The sequence below is a fragment of the Vidua macroura genome, chromosome 3 (assembly GCF_024509145.1).
Source record: "Vidua macroura isolate BioBank_ID:100142 chromosome 3, ASM2450914v1, whole genome shotgun sequence".
NCBI lineage: Eukaryota > Metazoa > Chordata > Aves > Passeriformes > Viduidae > Vidua > Vidua macroura.
In genome coordinates, this window is record NC_071573.1 from 6,832,020 (window position 1) to 6,851,179 (window position 19,160).

Here is a 19,160-nt window from a genome sequence, read left to right on the forward strand (position 1 = left end):
TCCATTACAAGGCACGACTGCCAGAATCTCAGGAATTACAAGCACTTCATTACTTGCAATATTTGTGTAAAAGCACTGGTGGAAAATGCATACAAGCAAAACCAGAATCACAAATACAAAACAGCAAGTAGAGCAAAACATTTTATATCCACCTGCCTCCTTCTTTTCTTCATATTTGCAGCCTCCTTGTGGTTATTAATAACACTTTCTGAAGCAAAAATGAAATGTGTTTAACCATCTTCCTGAAGGACATGGAGCAGAAAATAACTTTCAAAACTTCTGTGATCAACTAAATGCAGGAAAGAAAACCTCTTTCAGTGGAAGAGGCTTAACTGAAGGCAAAAGAGACTTGATGATCTTAGGGTCTTTTCCAACCTTAACAATCCATGATTCTATGACAATGGCTAAGATGTACCATTTGGCATAGAAAGAAGCAGGAAAAGTTTCATATTGTCCACAGTTTTAGCACCAATATTCTGAGATACCTTAGCTGTTCTCATGTTACTGCTGAACCACAGAGGTTGAGGTGCAATTATTACTGAAATAAAAATTAGTAAGTTAAATTCATGGTTCTCAACCTTCCTGCACTCTCCTCCTTACAGTCCTTCCCCAGAAAGAAAAGGGAGTGACTCCGTGCTGCCCTAGATGCCACTGCTGGAAGAAGGGCTGTAAACACACAGCTACACTTCTCCCCTGCCAGGCCCAAGCATTGCTCCTGAGAGATGCCATTCCCTGGTACTAAAAGGGAGAAAAAGACAGTCCACTGCTGAGCCCTCAACTGCTCTGAGAAGGAAAAATCAGGTATAAAGTAGCCTGTTCCTCAGAGACACCTGATCTAGGATGGGGCAGCACACAGAGATAGCTCCCCAGAGTCCACGGCTCCCATCCCATCTTGTCTACTTGACAGAGAAAATCAAACTGCCCTTCTTCCTTGGTCTTGCCTTGAACAATAAGCACAGTGACACCAGTTGCAGTTTTGCCTGTCACAAAGCAAAGGAAATCAATATCAGCTGCAAAGCAGGGCAGAAGTTTAAAGAAAAGCCACAGGAAGACTAAAATCAGATACTGTTCCTCATTCTAAAACTGCAGGAAGTGAGACCACCTTGGGCAGAGCTAATACAGCAAACAAGCATCAGCATCTCCTGACCAGAAAAACCCATCTAGCAAAGGTATTATGAAGCAGCAATAAATTCTTAAGAAAATTCCCAAGTTGAATTAAGCTGCCAGTGGCATCAATACTTTATCTGGCTCTCAGGGAGAGGTCCAGCATTCACACCCTGTCACTAGTTTTAAGAGGTAATATAGAATACAAAAATAAAGATGAACATTGGTTCCAGGGCTTATCTTTAATACCAAATTTTACTGGCTCCTTGTCTTTAACATTGCATTTTACTGGCTCACTACATACATTATGGTGCCCACAAAAAGCTTAAGAACAACCTGGATTGCCCCATCTTGTTTTAATGGGAACTATCTCTGCCCAGCCTTCCCATACTGCCTGTCACACTGTTTCACACAATGCAGAATCCCTGCAGCACTCTGCTGACTTATGTGCATCATTTCCAATGATTTCTCCCCAGTACTGTAATATTCTAAAACCAGTTTACTTTAATCTTTTGTTAGGATTCCTCTCCCAAGTTACTAATGGGGACAACAGTCTGCAACAGCTTTATTTTGAGCAAAATCATTTGTAAATACAAGAAGGGCAATTTATAGCAAGTTACCACCTTCTTTGGTCACCAAAATCAGTATAAATTAATCTGTCAGTGAATGGGATTCACAGAAAGCACTCATTCAGCCAGGCTGACAAAGACCCTCCCCAGAGCTCCTTGCCTGCCTTAGTATGACTATGTGCCCATGGATGTGAGAGTTCAAACAAACACTGGTTCTAAAGGGGAAAAAAATATACCCATCCCCCAAATAATATTTTTTTTTCCCTTTTTTAAAAGAAGTATAACACAACACATCTCTCCCCACAGAGTCCAAGCACTGCCCAAGCATCATTTCTGACTTTGAAAGGAACCATAAATTGGCACAGATGAGCTCTTTCATCCCATTACTGCTCAGTAATTACACCAACAGAAAATATGACCTAAATCCAGTATAAATAAATTGATTTGGAGCCTTCACGGGCCCCACAGGCCTCACACCTTCAGTTACCATTGTAAGTGAAGCACAACAAAGTACCTCACAGCAGAAATTGGAAACAATTTTGAAACCTTTTCATCTCGTTTTCACCAAATGCACTGAGGACACTTATAAATATTCAATATTAATTCTTAAACTCTCTTGCTCTGATTTTCCCCCACCCCAATTAGCATTAGAAATCATTTTACCTTTAAATACACAGATAGGAGCCAAGTCTGAAGTCAAAAGCACTCACTCACTTTAGGGATGAGGGCCATGTAAGAGAGGAGCCAGCCAGAAACACAGGCGGCCTCAGGCACCGAAATGACACAGAACAAAGCACGAACACCAAAGGATGAATTCAAACATTGGTAGAGAAATGTGAAATAGCACAGAGGAGTAAAGCTGCACCAGAGATCACCCAACACGAAATCCAGTCTACTGTGTCCCCACGGCCTCAGGCAAGGATTTCACACTTGCTCATTAGAGTGCTATAATTACGCTGAAGGCTCAAAATAAGGATCTCAAGTGGAGCCAGGGTTCTGCACAAGCTCCAAACAGCCCCAAGGACTGGCACAGTCAGGCCCAGGTCTGAGTGCTATGATTCAGTCTTCCTGGCTCAGTTCTCTTTGTACCTGTGTCCTGTAGCCAGCTGCCTCCACCACAGTCTAATCTGCTTCTCTTGGCAAATCTGGCAGGTGGAGGTGTTATAGCCACAGCTTCAACACTCCCAAAAGGCACATTTTGTATGAAAACACCATCAGATCATCCTTGCAAAATAATTCAGTAACACAAAGTGAAAATTTCTCTTACAAATTAATTCATAAATTAGACATTTTCATGTGTTTTCAGCTCTGTTTCTTATAAATATCCAACTGTCTCTTAAAGGATTCAGCAACTGGTGGTGGGAGTAAGAAGGGACCAAGTCGAAGTAGAGAGATACAAAGGCCAATGGAAATATTGTAACACACATGACAAGGCCATCTGTTATTTAGAATAGTGGGTATCCTGTAAGAACACAGCAACCCTGCTCAAAAAGTTATATTACATCTTCTCAAGCCAGCAGAAGTCATTTCCAATGGCTTCTCAAAGATTTCCTCACCTCCACAGCAAAACATCTTCTCTAGAAACAGTGTAAAGTCAAAAGTGATGTCCAAAACCTTTGTAGAATATATCCCTTTGGATTTCATTTTATCCAAAAGGATAAAACAAAGCTTTTTCCCTAGTCCCTCTTGCATGCAGCAAGAACAAGGTTAAACAGTCTCCTCAATGGCTGGACATGAGGTGTTTAATAAAAACCTGGAAGTAAATGAAAGAAACTTAACCGGTTGTGGACTGAGATTACCCTTACATGTCCAATCTGTCCATGTGCAATTCAACTGAATGCCCTGCACAATTCATAGCAAAAGAGGCCCTTTCAAAGCATGATTCATCTCACTTATCTGAGGTGGCCATGTTAAAATACAAGCAGAGCTGAGCCCCAGGTGCTCTTTCACTCTGAAGTCTGTAAGAGAGGCACTGCTGCTCAGGTAGATCAATTCTGATCTTAAATGGCTCCTCTCATTTTCTCATCAGTTTTGTTGTTAGACTACCCCACCCAGAGCTTCCAAGCACTTACAAAACACTGTTCCATTGGTTTGGTTACAAGTTTGTGATATTTGGAATTTGACCTGCAATTGAATGAATCACACAGGTGTAAGGTTTTACTGTATCTGTATCACTGTTAGGTTTGGCACTGAAGAGCTCCATCCTGCAAGCACATAAAGTCATACAAGTCATCAGCGACAATACTCTGGATTTGCTGATAGTTTTATCACTGAATTGGAGAAGTCATTTGATGCTTTAAAAATGGTTATTCTAGTTTATGGCAATGGATCTGTGCAGTTTAGAGAGTTTTATCTGTTACTCCCCAGTAACTGTAAACATCATTATCAATTCTACCACATGCCCTGTGGAAAGCAGAATACTTCCCAGATTTCAAGGAGAATGTTGCTTATACACTAGCCCTCAAATTGGACTGAGTTAATCCAGATTGTCATTACCTGGAGTAGGTGATTATTATTGTTTGGCTGACAGGCTGAAGTGAAGGCTGAGCAATCATCATTATGTCCTCTTACATAAATGGGGTGGCTGTGGATGTGTGTGCAAGAAGTGCACCTCAGTCAAGCCCTGGGCACCAGAAAAAATTCTGAAGTTCAGCACTAAAAAAGTCACTGGGAGCATCTACCAACTGTGTTGTCATTTTTAGCAGCAACAAACGACCACTGGGAAAAGGAGACAACCTCTCCAATCATTCAGCTACACAACTCCATAACAACCACACAAACAACAGATAAACATGCACATCATTTAGAATAATTAAGTAAATATGATTTCATGAGAAGGTGAATCAATTACATTTTCTTAAAGCAGGTATGTGTAACACATTTTTTTTTTTTTTACACAAACTGGGAGAATTTTACCATTCCATTAAAACAAAACAAAAATGCCTCCATCCCCTAAAACCAAAACAATAACAAAGAAACACAACAAAATAAAATAAATAAACACACACACCCAAACCTAAACAAACAAAACTGAGAAAAGACCACAAACAGAAATCAGACTCCAGACATTCTTTAGAGACAACTGGTCAGTACTTGACCCAGTTAATTAACCATAACTCATTTAGTCTGAGTCAGTCATGCTGCAAGAATAAAGGGAGGAAAGGGATGGTAATCCAGAAGTGGCTTTGTCAGTTTTACATTTTATTAACAAAGGTGAATAAAATTTTGGCTGCAAGTCTCCTGCTTGCAGCCTTGGAGCTCCTCAGGGTATCCTGTCACTTTCTTGATGTTCTGCTGTGTTTTCAAAGCCTCTCTCAAGATGTTAATATTCTGTATAAGTTTTCACACCTCAAACGACCTTCTCTCCAAGATCATTCAACCCATGACCATTTCTTTTCCTATTTCCCTCTCTGCTCTTGCTTCACATGATAGCAACTCTGCTCTAGAACAGAGCCAGAACTAAATTTCCAAAGACATGAGTTTCAGTATCTTCTTACATTAGGAGAATCTTGAGCAATTAGAGCTGTATCATTCTTGTTTCAGTTGCCTCCCATGTAAAATGCCATACTCCTATGAGTACTAGTTTAGTTATTTTATTTATTGATAGGATTTATTTAATTAATGTTTGCACAGCATTATAGACTTTGATATGAAACTCTTAACTGTAAAATGCCAAGTGCCATTGCAAACATATATTAATGGGTATATCTACACATGTAATAAATATTACATATGTAGTGAGAAATTACATGTGAGAAATCAGGCACCTCTTTAACAACAAATATTTGTTAAATGTTGTAATATATTTAAGCAATATAAGATGGAAATCTCTTCTTCCTATCAGTATATCTTCCTTAGAGAAAACTCATAAGAAACACATTGATTCAGTTAGAGTCTGCAAATTTAAATGGCCATGGTATGCTTCTGAGCTAGATCAATATTGCTGACAGCAATTAGCACTGCTTACAAAAGGCCACTTTGCCTCACTACTGATTTACAGCCCATCTCTCCTTTTAAGCACGCAGCCAAACAGGTTGACTGCTATTGTCACACAGGAGCCTGGTGTCACATCAGCTTCAGGAACACAGAACATAAAAGCCATGAGCTAAAGTTTGCTGTTTAAAAAGCAACATTCAGATGCAGCGTGCCCCAGACACAAAATACCAGTTCTTAAACCTCACCGACAGGGAGATCCTGGTTTTCAGTAAGGCACTTGGGCATTCTTTTTAAGTCTAGGTTAACATAAGAAAGTGGCTATATAAAAATGTCTGCAAGTGCTTAGCTCATGCAGCATCTAAAAGCCGAGTCAGGATCTCAAGCTTGAATGAGGTAGAGTGATAAGAGCAACTCAGAGCGAAATTAGTTGGCTACTGACAAGAGTTACTCAAGAAGGCACAGAAGATGTGAATTACTCTAATGCAAAGATGGTAGCTCTTACTGACACTTTAAGATCTGACCTCTCTTGCAATTCTAAACCTTTACTCTTTCCTTTTTACTCCGTGTCTGTTTAATGCTAGGCTGCCAAGCAAGAGCTGATAGACAGAAAGTGCTTCACAGAGAGGTTTCGGATATTATACCAACCACACTGAAAAAGTCTTCCAGTTGCCAGAGAAGCAGTCAGTTCCTGCAGAAAAATATGTGCTTTATGGGAGAGAAGCCCATGGGTAACAATTAGAAACAAAACTGCAACGTTAAAGGACAGAAGGACAGAAGGGTCACATTGTTTCTCTTTTTTTTTTTTTTTTTTTAAACATAAGGTAGTATGCTTGAGAAAAGCAGGGGAAGGAAGCTTCAAGAAAAACATTTTCAGCAGAGCCAAGGAAAATAAAACATTTTGGAACACTGCTGTTTTCCTTATTTTTGTAACATTTCTTGATTCTGCTAGGAGGAAGTCACAAACACTACCCTCACTACCACAAGATCAGGTCAGAGGCAAATCCTTGACTCGTGCCACCACAACCTGGAGAGAGCTCCTGTTGACTCTTGACAAAACAGCATAATGGTCACTTCACAACAAGGAGCAGCTGCTCTGAGTGGGGTCAAGAGCTCTGTGGTAGACAGAAGAAAAAGGATGACTTAAACCTAGCAATAATGATGAGGAAGGAAAGCAAAAACGAACACCCAACACCACCTCTTACCCTTCCTCCCACAGTCTCCCCCACTGACCTTTCAGGCATCTGTGAAATAAGTCTTCTATTGCTAATTAATAAATGATGGAAGTCTATTGCTGGCAGAATTTGTTTTCAGTCCAGCACGTGCTTATATGTTATCTTGCTCCAATGAGATTAGTCAAGCAAGGAAAATGTAGGAAAGGAAAATTTTAATTAATCACTCAGCATTTCAGCCTTCAGAGCCTGAAAAACTGGTTTCTCTAGCAAGATATAGTATATTTAACATGAATAATATATGTTCAGTTAGAAGGGGGGAAAAGGGATTTTACAGAATCACACTGAGTGTTTTAATCTTCATCAAAAGAAAGAAAAATATCCACTTGCTTTTCTGTTGTGGTTCTATTCTGAACTATATCTTAATCGCAGGAGAAATTGAGTGGTTTTACAGTAAAGAGATGAAAAGTACATTTGCCTATGAAGTTTGGGGGTTTAAATGGCAATATAAAAAATTAAAGATGGAAATGCTGTCAAAATGATGATGCCATAACCCACAACCATCATTCCATCAATGTTAGCAGCCAATTCTTCCAAATCTGCAAATGTGTTCCAGTTCTGATTTTTGATACTTCACCCAAACTCTGAACTGAGAGTTCCACTTTATAACTGGCTCTAAGTAACTTCTAAACAGCTAAGTTCAGTTGAAACACTGTTCTAAAATTAATCAATACAGGGAGGCATAAAGTCCCCATGGGACTGATGGGAATCCAACAGTCATGGTTATAGCTAATTCACCATATTTGGCTGCAGCTAAAAGCCTTAAAAAGAAGCTTTTGCTGCCTTTGGTGTTGCACAGTAGGTGACAGAGACAGTACTCACCCACAGAGCAGATTTCAGAATCACACTCCTCCGTTTCACTGGCTTTTCATAAAGAATGAGTAGGTAGAAAGAAGGATCCTTTGTCATCAGGAAAGGGAAGGCTGTATTCCACCTCTTTTACTACCCATACATGGAAGAGATTTACCTCTTTGGCTCTAGTTTTGTATCCAAAAATCATCTGAAACAGCAAATTTCTCTACTTAATAATAATAATAATAATAATATTTAAATATATATTTGCTGGGTTTCAGGCTTTCACAGATTGGTTCTTTGGAGAAAGCTGCTCTGACATATTATCATCTTATTCATCTGGTAAGCAAATAATCTAGTTCAGTCATGAGTATCTGGGATACATGTGCCAACTGGTTTGATGTAAACACTGAGGTCACTATTACTATTTGCTTTCTGTGGACAAAGTAGTTAAGAATGTAACATTTCCACAGAAGTTTTGTTTGAGAAGGTAGGTAATACAGGACAATGTCCCAGTTCACTCCTTGTGAAAGAGCTATTACTACCCAATTTATTTATTTATAATCACAGTGTATAAATGGAGAGAGTGGCCAAGCTCATAATTTCTTTTTTAAGTCCAAGCTCCTGCTACTTGCTGAACACAGCCAGCACAGCTGAGTTTCACTGCTGAGCTACTGTCATAAATCTATGACCAAATTGTATTTCACACTGCATGATAAACTGTGTGTCATGGCCACTCAGAATTTCACACAGTACACACCGAATTCAGCTCTCTCTGGGATGCTGCTTTCTGTCACAAAACATGGCCTGAGCCTGCTGAGCTGAAATTAAATCTCCATTTCAGTAGCATAGGGTTTGCTTTTTCAATGAACTTATGAGAGTTAAATGCAGAGTTTGATTTACAAGAGCAACACACTAGACTTTGACAAATACTTCAGCAGTTCAGCTTCCTCCTGCCAGAGGCCATGGATGGATGAAGTGTTGGGCTGCTCACTGCAATATTTATAGCCACCATGCAGCAGCATCCTGTAGAGACCTGACCCATTTAATTATCTAAAAAAGTTGAAAGGAAAAAAAAAAAAAAGAAGAACAAGGTTTCTGGCAGGACAAAGGTAAATTTTACATCTATTAACAGCACTGAATTTGCTACTACGGCTCACACAGAAACTACCCATCCATTCTGTGGACTGGAACGGCACAAAAGGGTTTCCCAGCTATAATATTTTAATAAGAACTGGCAGAATTTATCATTCATTTTCACAACTTGGCTTGATTTCCAGCTCACAGAATATTGTGTGAGCATGGACATTTCTCAGAACTTACTAATGGAAACTACCTACCAGATAAATTCTACCTATGTTTTGGCAACTACTTTTCAACTGCTTTATTACAAGCATTTGAAACTTGAGTTGTATGTGTCAATTTTAATCAAACAGCTCCATCGATGGATGAGGTTAAGGGTCATATGCAAACTTTATTTAGCTACACTAAGCAGTAACTATTACCAGCATAACAATTCCAGGGAGTCTAGAAGCTCTTATGTTGTTGTTGGTTTTGCTTGGTTTTGTTTGTTTGTTTGTTTTTTGAAATCAACATGGTCTTACTGTTAAAAGTTTCAGTGGAAATTAAATGTCTGCTAGTATTGTTCTGACTTGGAATGAGTTAAACATGTCGGTTCTCCTACACTGACAGTAACAGCACTGCAATTGGGTTTGTTTCCCCACTTTAACCACATCAGTATAGTTACAGCAGTAAGAGTTTTCCTAAGAATTGGTAGGGTCTTAAATCTTGTCACCTGGCATGTTTTGTGAAGAGGATAGAAGGCTAGCTTTCACCTTCACACAACAGTTGGATTTTCAAAAAGATAAAAAAAATTCAAACACCTCTGTCATTTTCTGAAGAAGACAAGCAGCAAACTCAGTCTCTGAGGCCATTTGCCTTCTAATAAACAAATGCCAAGGATGCCACAGAATCTCAGAAGGAAAAAGCATTTCAAGCTGGGAGTGAATTGATCATTTCTTTTGGTCTAGGACTTCAATCTGGATTTGAGCTCCCAAACTACAAACAAATTGCCCTCCCTCATTTGCAGTACCCTAAACCATCTGGGTCTGGTTAGGCATGACAACGGGATCTGTCCATCTGGCCTGATGCAAAAAAAAAAACCCCCCCAAAAAAAAAGAACAGTTATCCCCTTGCTGCACAGCTCTGCAGAGGGAGGTCAGGGGACAGATTCAATTCTGGGTGTGTTTACAGCTGCAGATGTCCATATTGCCTCTCAGTAATGGCCCTCAGGCTGCTAGCAGCATCTGAAAAGCCTACCTAGAGGAATGAGAGTTTCAAGCAGGACCACAGACAGAGCTACAGCATGTGGGATCCCAAAGGTCAAAAACACAGAGGCAATTCGTGTATCTGTATGTTGTAGAGCCCAGGAATAGTCTGAAAGTGTCATCTTCAAGAAAGCTACCTGGGCAGAAGGAAGGAGACCCCAGACTGACAGGCACTCTGGGCTAGACGGCAGGAGATAGACCAGTACACAGCTTGTTCTGGTGTGCTGGCATCACAGCATTCAGAGAATGCTGTCAGCATTCAGAGAATGCTGTCCACTTCTTACACGTTTTCTCCTTGACACTGGCAAAACTAAATATAATGTAAATGAAAACCAATAATTGCACGTTCCGCATTGGGCTGCAGCATCCAAAATAAAAAGTGAAAAAAACTGCACTTGTGATGCAGTTCCTGGGTCTATACTACATGTTCTGTTTTGCAAATGGGTCCAAACAATATAGCATAAATAAAATTATAAATGCAGGCAGCTTTATAAACAGCCAGAATTCCATAAATCTCTGTTTACTGAGCTGTAGTTCAGGAAACAAAACAAAAATCTGTAAAGGTTAGGTTTAATATGCACGTTTTGCCAAGAAATAACTACACCACATATTCAAAACAGAAATGAAGCAATTACAGTGGGGATCTACAGTAGGGGAGACTAACCTTATTGTTTTACACTCAAACAAGTGTAAAATTTGACAAGGTAATTATTTTATAGCTCAAACAGAACACTCACCACCAGCAAACAGACTCAGACTATTAAGGATGTGGGACTGTTAGAGTTAGGAATGTGCTTGAGCCTGTGGTTTACAGACCTTCTTGATAATTTACATCTTTCATGTGCATAATTGATTACATTTAAGTAACAGGAATTTTTTTGTTTGTTAGTTTGTTCCAGGTTAGCTAGTATTTGCTCCTAGAGCTGTTTATGCATCCAAAGCAAAACACAAAGTATTAAAAAAAAAAAAAAAAAGCAAACAAACACCTATTTTCCAGATTTAGAGGTTGATCTGCAAAGGAGGGCATTTTAAGGTTTTAGTATGTGCATCCCAGGATGAAATGTTCAGGATCCCTGACAGAAGCCCCAGCTCTTGAGGCTGTGAATTCTTATTCTGCCTCTTGGTCTGCCTTCTACACCACATCAACTCCCACCTCACAGGCTCCTTACCTAAATGCAGGCAAGTGGGTTGCTGCAGTAAGAAATATAGCTTCTTTATCTTTTAAGTTTTGCTTTTGATAAGTCTGTATTGATGCAATGTAAAGAAAAAAAAAAAAAAAAACAAAAAACAAGAAAACCTGAATGCTTGCAGTGTTTCATCAAATTACTGGTTGGTTCCACAAAGCCTGGTCCTCAACCAGCAGCCTCCTAAGCAAAAAAACAGGAAGCAAGGAAGTCACAGCTGTGAGAGGTAAGACTGAGTTTTGCAAGATTTAGAGGGATAAGGGATCAGGTGATACAAGGCAAAAATAGACCAGCTTTAGACAACATAGACATAAAATTCTCCATGTTTTCAAATCCATGTTTGGTTCTTATTTTAAAATCTGGGGCCACTGAATGCTAACTGATTAAAACCCTTCACCTCATTGCTACTAGAAGCAAAATATTTAGCCTTTTAGTTATGGTGGCATTTTGTGGACTGTCTCAGTCTCACTGTTGTTGATGAAATGGAAAGAGATGCCTAAACTCTGCTCTCCAAATAGAAGACCTTTCCAAATGCATCTTCCAACTCTCCTTGTTAGAAATTAATTGAAAATTGCAAGGCAAGGTCAGAAAGCAGCTTCTTTTCAGCCTGCATTAAGAAATGTATTCTGGTGACAACCGTGCCAAGAGGCAAATAAATCAAATGGGGGGAAAAAACCCAATCACAACCAAAAACTTATTCTTTTTGCAGTGCTTACAATATTAGGGGGACATTCTCACAACTCCTGAATGCTCAAAGATGGTAAGACTAACCAGTTTAAGAAAAAAGTATGTTTTATCACAGCATCTGTTTCACCAGGAATACATAGAATCAATTTTAGCAGGTAAAAATGGACTGAAAAATTGCAAATATTAAAAATAAAAATCAAAGAGCACAATCAGCATTACAAAGATGTCTGTATTCAGGATTAATTCAGGGAAGATTAAAGAAAAACTGACTACTCTTTTTGACACGTTAGGATCCTAGACCTAAACAAAAGCACCTGTTTATGTAAGCACCAAGCCCTTCTTAATCAATTCATCAAGCACTGAATTTAAAGTACACATTTAGCCTACCTGACATCTGGTAGTGGTTTCAGAATGATGGTGGGAAGCATGGCCAAAGAATCAATTAGAAAGTGCATCATGCAGTCCATAACATTAATCTCGAAGGCAATGCTTTCTCATGCATTTCTACAGAAATCTGCTGTTAAGTAAACGTAATATGCACTTGCTCAGAGATTGCTTGTTATTGGGAAAAAAAAAATAAATGTGCACTAAAAATACATAATTTAAAAAAACAGCTCCCATAAAGTCATGTTAAAAGAGATCTGTGATACCCTAAAGGCATAAAAGGAATCTTTCTCATATGCATCTTAAATTCACACACAATAAAAAAGGAGGAATCTGCTCTTGTGTTCCTACGCTGCACTGAAATAAAGGTGATTATTTTCAGACCATGGCTCTTCTCCAATATGGGCAAAGTTAACTGGATTTGTTTTAAGTGAATAACTCAATTTATCACCCAAACAGCATGTGTCATTGAAGTAGCTAAAAGACCTCTTCTCTTTGTGATGTAATTTGGGAGTGGGGGATGTGCTGATATTTTTTGAATATTTCATTAGACAGCATATCTACACATAGTAGTTTCCCTCGAGAGCTTCCCACTAACAGCTCTGTGCTTCTCTACACGGCCACATTCAACTTCCTGCACTGTCGATATCGCCATGAAAGCTGAGTCTGCAGACTGTAGGCTGCTAGACAAGCCTGACGATAGCAAAACAGAGAGGAGACTCTTCAGCAGTACTGAAGAGCCACTGGCACAAATGGCACATGCTTCTATTGGCGGCCAATTATCACCACCCAAACCCCGTTAAGAATAGAGATTGCTATCAACCTCTCGCTGATTATCCAACACACCCAGTAAAGCGTCAAACCCTACCAACTTTTCCTCTTCCCTAAAATTACTGCCTTGCAGAAAGCAAAGTGCTATTTCCTATTACAGCTGGGGAGGAGGAGGGGGGGCAAGCGTACTGGCTTTTCAGGGATTGGGATAGTATAACCCAGAAAAGTTCAGGCAGTGCGTGCTGAGTACAGGACCCACTGCCCCACGCCATGAGCGCACACACATCACACCATGGCTCTGCTGGGCTTCATTCCTAGAGACACCCGTGTCCACAGCCTCCCCCATAGCCTGGAAAGCAGGTACTCTCTCTCCTCTTGCACACCTGAGGGACTTCCCTCCAGCTCTCTCCTCAGGTGAACTACAAGGCTGATTTCCATGAAGAAGCTGTATGTCTCCTAATGGGGCCGAGGCATCCTGGGGAGAAGCTTGGTAGAGGGGAGAGGATTTGAACAGTCCAGAAGCTGCATTTCTCCATCCTACAAAATCCTCTCACAGGATCATTTGAAAGCATCTAGCAAAAGTCATGAGAAATTGATCTATGCAGGAACGTCCCCTTCTATCCTCATAAGGCCTTATCAGTCAGATAACCCCAGGAGAGGAGGAAGGGAGCACAATCAGGAGGAGACTAGAAGAGGAAAACTGTTGACCAAAACGCTGTATCTAAGTCTCATATAACAAAACCTAATGCACACAATGAATCCTTTCCCAAATGTATCAGCAGCTATCTGTCACTATCACGACAAGGCTGTGTGCCTAAAACAAAAGCATCTTATCAGAGCAGGAATTAGCTGTGGTCACAGCAACAATGATCTTGTCCTCATTTCTCTAACAAGCTCCCACTGGAGTTGAAATGAGGCAACCTGAGGGAGGGAGTCTCACTTGATATGCTTTTTTTAATTTTTTATTTTTAAATCGAGGTTTAAAGCCATTTCACGCATTCAAGTTCAGGGTGCTATTATCATTAATTTCCTTGGATATGGGACCAGGCTATCATTGCATAACTGCCAGGAAAAGAAAAAAATAATCAAACAAGCAGCAGCAACACTCACAGCCTGCTTTCCTTTCGCACCCCTCTAAGCAAGTGTGCCAGGAACTGTATTGACCAGGGCACTCTATTAACCTCTCCCTGTTTTCACCCCAGGTCTTACTGTACTCTAAAATATTTAGAGGTCTAATTATTACTTGAATGGGAGAGATTTCTAGCAGAGGGGGACACTCTAGGAGCCAGGAGGGGACCCACTACTCTGGCTACGCTTGATTTCCTAGGACCCCAGGAGCGAAAACAGCCTCCAATGGCATTTGAAGTTTCCCAACTTACATTTATTAGTGAAAAGCATTCATTGCTTATCATGGGGTCATCTATTTCTCTAGGAGAATAATAGGGGTATTAAGAAGCCCACCAAAATAAAAAATTGAGTGTCAAAACCCCGATGAAATCTTCTATTCAAATTGTGTGCAGGCTTCTCCATGGAGATGAGTCTCTCCTTTTCCCGTAGGTGCTCCGAGCCGTTCCAGGTGCGCTCGGGAAGCCCTAGGCGGCAGCCCCAGCCCCGCAGGGTGGGAGCTCCTCCACGGCAGGATGTTTACATAGTAAGTCAAAAGGCACCGAGTTACCATGTGGGAAACTCCGCTCTCCCTCCAAGACAACCACCCTGCCGGGCCAATGCCGAGGAGCACTTGCAATTGCTCTTGGCACCGCTATTCCTCAGAGCCCCCGGAGAAGCGGGGATTAACGCGGGCACAGCGGGACGCGCTCCGCCCCGTCCCTTCCCGCAGGTGAGCGGCGGCCAGAACCGCGCCGGGGCCACCCCCGCGCCGCCGGCACGACACCTGAGCCCAACGCCAAGGGCACCGCGGAGCTCCGACCCCGCGCGGGGGGCTTACCTTCCGCACGCCACCGAAGCCGTGCTCCGCCGCTACCCGCTCGGCCTCCGCCTGGCCCCCGTCGTGCAGCTCCACCAAGAAATGGTTGGTGTAGACGGCTCCGCGGGCCGGGGCTCCGAGGAAGTGCAGGAGAAAGAGGAGGAGGAGGAGGAGGGAGCCCCGAAGCAGCGGCGGCCCCGGCGGCATGGCCCCGCGCTGCGCGCCCGCGGAGGCAGCCCGCCGGGCGGGCGGGCGAGAGGGGAAGCGCCCAAAAGATGGGAGGGGAGGAGGGCGAAAAAAAAAATTAAAACAAATGAGAGCGGCAGAGGCAAGAGGAGAGCAGCGCGGAGAGCACCGGCCGGGCGGTGCGGATGCGTGTTCCACGGCGGCCGAGGGGCAGCACCAGCCGAGCGGGGAGGGGGGGGACGAGCCGCGCTGCCAATCATGGGGGGGGGAGGATCGCCTCGGCCCCCCTTCCCTCCCTCCTTCCCTCCCAGCTCGCGGCTCCCGGAACGCTCCGCACGCCTCCCCAGCACCCCACCCACGCTTCACTCCCACCTTCCACAGTCCTGCCCCTGCAAAGCCGCACCCCCCGATTGCACCCGCGCAGCGCGCAGCAGCCCCCTCCCAGCGCCAGCCGAGCCGAGCCCAGAGCCCTCCGGCTGTCCCTGCTCAGGGGGAAGGTCGCCGAGGGGAGGCAGACACTCCGATGCTGGAGCCTATACGCGGGTGCCTGTAGGGACTGGAGAACGAAAGACTTTGGCAAGACCCTCACCACCGGGACTGGCACCCAGCTTCTCTCTTCGACCCGGCGAACACAAAATATCTGGAGTTCCCCCCAAACCTCCCGTTCTAGCCAGGACCCTGCACCAGCTGCTCACGGGGCCGTCAGCAACCTGTCCTTTATCCCTCTTTTTACAAAAGCAAAGGGACAGGGAGGTGGTCAAGCAGCGATAGCGCAGAGCCAGAGGAAAACCTCAGGCCCAGGGCTCCTCACTGACTCCCAGTCTATACTGCCAGGGTGCTCAGGAACACAAAGGTGTCCAGGCTCCCTGAGCAATCCCCAAACAGTTTGCAGGGGATGACTGGCAGGAAAGTACCTGGGCCTTCCCTGTGCTGAGAGAGCCAAGGATGGAGAATGTTTCGTGCACAGGTGGGATTGCAGAGGTAGCAGCACATAAAAAGAATGGGAGCTCACTTCTGTAAGTAATCTGCCATCTGCTACGATTGGAAAGGAACAGTACAGATTATGCAAGTTTATGGCAAAGTATAGTTTAGCTTTTTTCTCGCAGATACATCTGTGAATTTGTCATACCAAAGGTTAATCCTTTGATGGATCCCTGAATGATCTCCTGGGAAAGACTTGGGACACAGAAAGCACAATCTTCTTTAAAACAAACAAAATTATAGATTTACTGTAATCTGCCCTGCAAATGGTCAAATGGAGTACAGATGTTAAATAAATCAGGGAAAACAAAGGAAAACATCAAAAATCACAAACAAGGCTCTTCTTCCATTATCCTAAAGTGCTTTAGAATACAACAGAAGAGCTGACTGCATCATTGTGAATCCAAATGAGCATTGGTTTGTCATGACAAATTATTGATTTCCTTCCTCTGGATAAAAGAAATCCCTATTCAAACAGAAAGGAAATGGCAACTTGAAGCCTAATCCAAAGCCCAGTTACACCAACAGAAGTGTTGTAAATGAATGACTGATGTTGGAAAAAAATCAAGCATGAAGGAAAGGTAAACCATGAGAAATGGCACAGTAGAGAAGGAAAACAACTTTGCAGTCTCATTAAGAGATTAGTATTAGTGTTGGTAGAATTCATCTTTTTGATGCTTGTTCTAAGAAGAGGCAGTTATTAAGAACAACTTTATGTATTATTTCTTTAAACCAAGTTGATTGTTTTCATCAATAGTCAGCAACACCTCTCCTTGCAAAATCTTTCCAGTATTAAAGCATTTCCAGGTAACTTGGGGCCTGTGAGCTCCTGGATCTGTTACACCTACTGATGACTGCTTGACAGCTAGTGGAGGCCCTGCTGGTTTCCATCCACAGCTGTTCCTTGGTATCAGAAACAAAAGGAAGATAAAAGTAGGGGAAAGGCATTTTCTCTAATTTAAATTCCTGTATATAGTTTTTTCTTTTCCCAGAGGTCTTCCCTGGGTTGACACACCTCTTTTTATTTTGGTGCCAGTCCATAGAAAGAGGAGCACCAATACCAAAGGCGATGGAGCAGCCCTCCTGGCTCCCTCTAACCAGCAAGGCAAGACCCTGCACGCATTCAGAAATGAGGATCATAGCACAGGTCTGGGTGAGGGGTGTGACTGGATCATTCTCTGTGCATAATCTGACAGCCCCAACTGCCACCTCCCAGTACTGCTCTGCAAGCTGGTGCCATTAAAGGGACATTGCCAACAAGGGAGCATCCACTGTCTACACCTTGTAGACCTTATAATAACAAGCTTTGATGACTTTGTCTGTGTGATGTTAAAAAATAATTTAAAAAATTTAAAGGATTAATTTAGGAAAGGCTGGTTTAAAAAGTAAAATCTAAACACCAAGAAGAGAAAACTCCACCAAAAGCAGCAATTTAAAGAAAAATAATCGTGTTGATGACTACAGAAGTTTAAGACTAGACAGGACCACTGGGATTTCTAACCTAGTACTTTATGTTAACTGTAGGGCTTACTGGCATTAATTTTTGCATCTGGTCTGTAGTCCTTTTTTTCCTTAACATACAAACATTGAATTAATAATCAAGACTGATCTATTACAGCCACTGGGGAAATGTCTCAATGACTGCTTACAGTCATTTCTAAAAAGTTATATCTCTGCCTCTCTTTAAAATGCTGATCAGTCCTACACTGACTTCTAGGTTTTGTTCTTATTATGAATTTTTTCATGGAACTGCTGAACTATTATTTTCTCCAGATGAGTTTTAAGACTGTGATGATAAAGACATAGAGTTAACACTTCCTTGAATGTCTTCCTTGAATATTTTCCATCCCTTCAACTATTCCCATAAATCTTTTTACTCCTTGAATTATGAACTGTAGCTGCATTAGATATTTTTTTTCAGCAGAGGTCAGGTCAGTGTTAAATGGATGTTACATCACAATTCTATTCTTACTGGGTACCCAGTCTTTCACCAGCTGAGGATTTCATTCAGCCTCCATGCTGCCGAGTCTCCCTGATGTGCAGCAATGCTGATGCTGACTCTCAGTTCTCTCATCTCCCAGAGCCTTCTTCAGGACAGGTTATTGTATCCTGCATGGCCAACAATCTTTGTACCTAGATATTTATGACTCTACTTGGTCAAAATAGACATAATTTACCTGCCTGGAGCTTTCCAAACAATCACTCAGCACTAATCTCTTTTATACTTTATGGCTTTCTTCTTTAACCTACTCACTTTATTAGTAACGAGTTTATATTGATATGCTGGATTAGCAAGATTTTACAGAGATAATTTCTTGGCCCCAGTCCTTTGGAACATCTGCAGAATCAAATCAACTCCAGCAATGATTCCCAGTTTGTAATTATACTTAAGAACCTAGCATTTAATCAGTTTTTAGTCTGTGTCATAAAGGCCATTTTGATTTTTGTATCCTATTTATTTACTGACATGTCACACAATATTAAGGGTTTCCCATACACAAGCAATGTCACAGATACAATGGATCAAAAAAAACCTACAATTTTTTTCAATTTCATCAGGTAGTCCAGTATAAGAGACTAAGTTTCCCCCATAAATTCTGGCTAGTCTAACAGAAGGCAAATAAACAACAATACTAGCTTTACCAGTGAAAACTACAACAGTGCTTAAAAAAAAGATATAAAATTAGTTTAAAAATCCCAGTTCCAAATGGATTTCTGACTACATTTTTAAACAACCATTAAATGACTACAATTATTTTACAACATGTAATTGGCTTTCACTGTGAGGTCAATGAAGTACTAACTTTAAAGGAGATATTTCTTTCCCTGGGGGCTGCACAGGATGGTGCCATGCCAAGAGACCAGTATGTCAGAGGAAGTTGCAAGAACTCATTTCCTTGCTGTGGAAGTAAACAGAATCCTGAGTCCAAGATTTACATTGCTTTCATCTTTAATCATTCATCCCAGCAGATGCATGAGCAGTAGTGTGCTGAAGAGCTGGAAGCAGAACATTGCAATAATTAAATTTCATGTTACAAGAGAACAAAACACACAAGCACCCTTTGGCACAACTCCGAGTCTCCCTT

The 19,160-nt window shown here is 41.7% G+C and overlaps 1 protein-coding gene across 1 annotated transcript in view; it reads right to left on the minus strand.

The window, feature by feature from the left end:
- Positions 1–15,316, minus strand: part of PCSK2 (proprotein convertase subtilisin/kexin type 2) — a 97,948-nt gene extending 82,632 nt beyond the window's left edge. Inside the window, exon 1 of the mRNA XM_053974002.1 lies at positions 14,929–15,316. Within this exon, the coding sequence (XP_053829977.1) occupies positions 14,929–15,114 (186 nt within the window). The 5' untranslated portion in view covers positions 15,115–15,316. The remainder of the gene's footprint in view (positions 1–14,928) is intronic.
- Between the last annotated feature and the right edge of the window lie 3,844 nt (positions 15,317–19,160).